Source organism: Trichomycterus rosablanca, chromosome 8, assembly GCF_030014385.1.
Source record: "Trichomycterus rosablanca isolate fTriRos1 chromosome 8, fTriRos1.hap1, whole genome shotgun sequence".
NCBI lineage: Eukaryota > Metazoa > Chordata > Actinopteri > Siluriformes > Trichomycteridae > Trichomycterus > Trichomycterus rosablanca.
Genome location: NC_085995.1, coordinates 41,078,916 through 41,085,051, shown reverse-complemented (window position 1 = coordinate 41,085,051; position 6,136 = coordinate 41,078,916). Strand labels below are relative to the sequence as shown.

The 6,136-nt window shown below is 46.9% G+C and overlaps 1 protein-coding gene across 2 annotated transcripts in view; it reads right to left on the bottom strand.

Annotated features, from left to right (window-relative positions):
* Positions 1 to 2,264: 2,264 nt before the first annotated feature.
* The window catches only part of kdm3b (lysine (K)-specific demethylase 3B), a 41,908-nt gene continuing 38,036 nt past the window's right edge, over positions 2,265 to 6,136 (bottom strand). For both annotated transcript variants that reach the window (XM_063000903.1, XM_063000904.1), the window contains exons 24-26: positions 5,623 to 5,799; positions 5,406 to 5,540; positions 2,265 to 3,104 (exon numbers count right to left, since the gene is read on the bottom strand). In XM_063000903.1, coding sequence (XP_062856973.1) covers positions 3,024 to 3,104; positions 5,406 to 5,540; positions 5,623 to 5,799 — 393 coding nt within the window. In that variant the 3' untranslated portion in view covers positions 2,265 to 3,023. The remainder of the gene's footprint in view (positions 3,105 to 5,405; positions 5,541 to 5,622; positions 5,800 to 6,136) is intronic.

The window sequence follows — 6,136 nt, the reverse complement described above, 5'->3', positions numbered from 1 at the left end:
CCGGAACTGGGGCGCAAACCCATTTCAGGGTGTTCCAACCTTATCGCCGAGGAAATTTAGTGAAACCAATTTACCTTTTGCATGTTTTCAGGAGGTGGAAGGTCCAATTTCACCAGGTAACACGGGGCGCAAGGCAGGAATACCCTAAACTGGGGCGCAAACCCATCTCAGGGTGTCTCAGTGAAACCAATTTACCTTCCGCATGTTCTCAGGAGGTGGAAGGTCCGGCTTCAGAAAGGAAACACTGGGCACAAGGCAGGAATACCCTAAACAGGGCGCCAATCCATCCAACCCATTCCTGATGGCTGTTATTACTGCATGTTGGTCACACCTGCTTATTTTTTGACCAGAGGTGAAGTTTAAACTAAGCAATGTGTTAAACACAATTTGAGTTGGTTATGGAACAAAGTTATCCAACACACACATCACCCTGATTAAAAAAGAATAATAATAATTGTGGTTAGTAAATCATTCAGTTGGTAGATGTTGGTAGGTCTATTTAGCTAATAAAAGGACACAACCAGCCTAAACTTGTTTGCCGTGCAGAATACCAAGCTCACTCATCTAAATCTTGCCATCAGTCAAGCAGTTAGTTTAAAGCTTCTACAGGAAAACCATTCTGCAATCTTAGAACGTTTTGGAACAGCAAAAAACGTTATGATGTCCAAGATGTCATGGACCGTGAAATGAGCTGTCTCCTGTGTAATATGAAATTTGCTGTAAAATTCTAAATATAATTTACATTTTCAGCAGACGCTTTTATCCAAAGCGACTTACACAATGGGCTGAACACGATGAGCAGTTGAGGGTTAAGGACCTTGCTCGGGGACCCAACAGTGGCAACTTGGTGGTGGTGGGGCTTGAACCGGCAACCTTCTGTTTACTAGTCCAGTACCTTAACCACTGAGCTATCACTGCCCTATATAATGTTTGTATTTAGCGATTTAACATTTTTCATACGTGTTCAAATGTCTCATGTTTACTGGTTAATCTGCACTATGAGGCATCCTAGCAATACTACGGCAATTCAGTTAGCAATCGCTTGGTCAAAATGTCAGAGATGTGGAACAGTGTAAAGCAGCTAAAAACACGACTCGGGTAAGTGAGTCTGGAAAACTAACAACCAATTCTGTGGACGCAGAGGGGGGGTCCAAACACAGAGGAGAATTTTGGTATTTGAGACAGAACATGAAGCCTCACACCGTCGCTGGATGTTCTAGGTTTATATTCAACTATTAATGTAGCTGTGCTGTGTATCATAGCTTTATTTATTCTATCATTTAGTTTATGAGCGTCATTTAGTGACTAACGTGAAATGTGGTGTGATTTTTAGAAAACAGGGTCCCTGTCTATAAACTAAGAAAAAAATTGTAACAAGGGTTAATCAACCTAGAGGTGGCTGGACTTCAAAACTTTCTTTAACTTGGCACTTAGTGCAACAGTCAGCTGTGCTACCAACCTGACCAAGTGCTTAACAGACATAACTGGGTGTGGCTGGAGAGATGGGATAGGGTTTTTTTCTCAATGCTGCTGCAACAGACTCTTGTTGTCCGGTTGAGGCGCCAGCACCAATAGTGGAGGAATTCAAAGAATATACACCAATCAGCCATAACATTATGACCACCTCCTTGTTTCTACACTCACTGTCCATTTTATCAGCTCCACTTACCATATAGAAGCACTTTGTAGTTCTACAATTACTGACTGTAGTCCATTTGTTTCTCTACATGATGTTCTTCAGTGGTCAGGACCTCCACAGAGCAGGTATTATTTAGGTGGTGGATGATTCTCAGCACTGCAGTGACACTGACATGGTGCTGGTGTGTTAGTGTGTGTTGTGCTGGTATGAGTGGATCAGGCACAGCAGCGCTGCTGGAGTTTTTAATCACCTCACTGTCACTGCTGGACCGAGAATAGTCCACCAACCAAAAACATCCAGCCAACAGCGCCCCGTGGGCAGCGTCCTGTGACCACTGATGAAGGTCTAGAAGATGAGCGACTCAAACAGCAGCAATAGATGAGCGATCGTCTCTGACTTTACATCTACAAGGTGGACCGACTGGGTAGGAGTGTCTAATAGAGTGGACAGTGAGTGGACACGGTGTTTAAAAACTCATACCAGCAGAACACACACTAACACACCACCACCACCGTGTCAGTGTCGGTGTATGGCTGATCAGTGTAGAGCTCGCTCATACTGGAACAGGAAAGCACCTGAAATCCACAAACACCAAGTAGAAACAGAGTCGACACACGTCTGTAAACAGAGTTTAATTGTTTGTTTGTCTTTATTTTGAAAAATCATACACACGGCTAAGATCAATACATATCGTTACATATCCACGACCAGTAGTCCATGACTGGAAAATCTTGATTTCTGAACATTTCATGTCTGACTAGCGTTCATCAGTGAATCAAATCAGCTAAGGGCCTATAAAAGGAAAACCAGACCAGACGATGATGATGATGATGATGATGATGTTTTAGTTGAAATGATGAGAAAAAACAACTAAAAATACAAAACTTTGGTCTAGTTTCATTAAAAACGCATGTCCACCTCAAACAGAAGAGAAGAGAACAGACGAGGGAAGGAACCTTTATTAACCATCAGTACAGAGCTAAAGAAAAGAAATCAGGTCGGCTAAAAAGAACCCGGCGCTCGCGTGGTCCCCGGAGGAAACCATCCTGCCGTGGATCCTTCTCCAGGAGTCCCACGAACGTCCCGCATTATAAAATCCTCCCATATCTCAGATGAAATGAGTGTGTGTGTGTGTGTGTGTGTGTGTGTGTGTGTGTGTGTGTGTGTGTGTGTGTGTGTGTGTGAGAGAGAGGCGTTTGTAACACTGATGAAGCGAATCTTTAATCCTAATCTGAAGCCGACGTCTCGAACTAATGAGCTTGTTCGGCGAGCGCATCGGAACCCCCACGAACCCCCTTTTTTTTTTTTTTTAAGTGCCCAATAACACTCGGCCTCCAGCTCTACAGCTCTACAGCTTTTCAGGTCAGCCAGGGAGCGGCGGGGACTAGGAGCGAGCCAGCTTGGCTTCGTGAGCTTTTAACGTCCCCACGGCGTCCTTCACAGCGTGGTAGATGATGTTCTTCACCTGGAAACGGCACACAAAACGAGAAGCAGTCAGCGCGGATCATTTCAGTAACTGACCAATCAGAACCGGACGAGTCTGCTGCGAGTAGCACCGACCAATCAGTACTCAGACGGCTGCTGGATGTGCGAGTTTGTTGCTGAATTAATAAAATGAAGCATTTTTAATCTATTTCTGTTCAGACACGTGTTTGGGACCGGAACTGCTTACCTGTATCATGAGTGCACCTGTTTCCCCACCCAATCATACAGTTTTTTCCTGTAATTTGTCACCCACTTAGATTACTCTTATTAAAGTATTTTATAGATCAGATTTATTTACTTATTTTTTATATATATTTTGTTTATGTTTATGTCCAATTGCCCGATTGTGTCATGCTTCTTCTCCACCAATGCCAATCCCCACTCTAAATGAGGAGAACGAAGCTAACCCACGCCCCCTCCGACACGTGGGCAGCAGCCGTATGAGTTTCATCACCTACACTTTGACGAGTGCAGTGCAGCTCAGCACTGTGTACAGAGAGACACACCCTGATTAACGCACCTGTGCAGGCCCCATTAATCAGCCAGCAGAGGTCGTAATTGCATCAGTTATGAGAGAGAGACCCCATCCGGCTTAATACCCCACCCCTATATGAACAACAGGCCGATCGTCGTTCATGTGGCCGCTCAGCCCAGCCGGGTGTATTCGAGATCCCAGCTCTGGTGTTCCAGCGTGTGTGTTTACCGCTGCGCCACCTGAGCGGCCCATAGATCAGATTTATTATAGAAAAACTATTAAATATATTGGTGAAAACCTCCTGAGCACTCGCCCCTGACCTCCTGTTTCACCAAGGGGTACAAATACCACGTGACAGCGGCCAAATTCACAGAGAAAATAATATCGACACCCTACTTTATCTGCAGATCTGCGTTTCCCGGTGACCGCAATCAGACGTATTGTTTATATGACGGCATCGGAAGGGAATTGTTCCGTTCCACCTTAAACCGGGCATTTCCTGATCCAGGAATCGAGCGCATAACGCTCATCACGCTCAAAGCCGCCAACGAGTAGCACTTATTATTAAGTCGGAAGTGAGGAGGATGGTTAGAGAGGCATGATTTCTTCCATTTCCCATCTAATCAAGCATTACAGGAGAAGACTCAGTGCTGTGTTTTGGTAATGGAACTAAACACATAGGTGGAAGATTCTGAACCAGGCTACGACCTGCTGGGAACGTCCTGGTCCCAGATACCACAGAATCGTCGGTGTAGATGAAGTGTGTTCTAAACCAGGGTTTTTTATTTTAAAAAATGGGCCGCAGAGAAAAACAATAATAATTAGAGATGCACGAGTACCGATACTGGTGTCGGGTATTTGCCCGATACCGCGCTCATTAACTCGTACTCGTACTCGCAAACGAGGCTCCGATACTAAACATCCGATACCGTGAGCCTAGTGCACGTCGCTGCGTTACGCCCGGTTCACACTACACGATTTTTGCCCTGATTTTCACTCGGCTCGGGAGCAACTCGCCGTTCGCTCGGCGATCAAAACTCGGCTCTCGATCGCTAAGTGTGAACTATCCAACAACTCGATCCGACCGGCTCGCCGAGCGCTCGGCGACCGGATCGAGTTTTCTAGCACGTCAGATATCTGATCCAATAGGTATCGGTATCGGCAAGTACAAAAATACATGTACTTAAGCCGCTCAGGTGGCGCAGCGGTAAAGTACGCCAGCGCACCAGAGTCGGGGTCTCCAGATGCATCGTATCGAAACTCGGCTCTACCTTTCCGACCGGGTCGGGCGGCAGTATGAACAACGTCTGGCTGTTGTTCAGGGTTAGGGGTAGAGTCGGAGCGTAGGTCCTCGTAACTGGTACGACTGCGGCCCCTGCTGGTTGACTGACGGCGCCTGCACAGGGCTGAGGAATAACATCGAGGGGGGGGTGTGACCCTCCGTGCGCGGTGTCTCTCGGTGTATGAACTCGGCTCGTGCGGGTGAAAAATGCAGGCTGTACTGATTGCGTGCCGGAGGGGGCAAGGGTAACTGGACACGACTAGAATAGGGATAAAAATTGGTATTGATGGTATTGATGCATCCCTAATAATAATTATTAATAATAAATTGTACATAAACGCCCCCTTGTGGAGGCTTTATGTTACATCCTGTATAGAAAATCATGGACAAAATGTGGGTTGCCTGATCTAAGCCACTCACAGACACGAAACATCTCAAATGATCTAAAAGTTCTCGAATATGCTAATAACTGAAGAACGGAGCAGGATTAAAGTTCCTAGCAGTGAACCCTGTGGAGAACGTACCTGCAGCTTGTCCTCGTGGTTGGTGTGTGTGGTGGAGAGGTGTCGGAACTCCTGCGTCAGTCTGAAACAGTGCCTGACGTGCTCGGGCGAGACGAAGTCCTCCGCCACCTTGATGCAGCTGTACAGGTTGTGCACCTGAACACACCGGCAAACCACAGTCAGTCCTGGACTACACACCGGTGAGCATCGAAACCCGCGGGAGGATCTCACTTCTTACCTGATGAGGCGCTCCGGCGGGAATGAACACGGCGTCTCCCAGGAACTGAACGATGGCCCAGCCCTGGACGCCGTACTCCTCGAAGAGCCGCCGGCGCAGGACCTGGTCCAGGTACCAGCTCTGATCGTGGATGGGGTCGTGATCCGGCGGGTTCTCCTGACCCTGCTCGTCTCCCACCTACAAGAACGTGAGGTGAGACGGTTAGCAGGAGAGCGCCGTGATTTAAGGATGCGTTCGCAGAGAAACATATAAAGAATTAAATAAGGTTGTACACAAACGCCCCCTTGTGGAGGCTTTGTGTTACATCTTGTAAATCCCAGAGGGACCATATTGAAGCACTTTGTAGTTCTACAATTACTGACTGTAGTCCATCTGTTTCTCTACATGCTTTGTTAGCCCCCTTTCACCCTGTTCTTCAATGGTCAGGACCACCACAGGACCCCCACAGAGCCGGTATTATTTAGGTGGTGGATGATTCTCAGCACTGCAGTGACACTGACATGGTGGTGGTGTG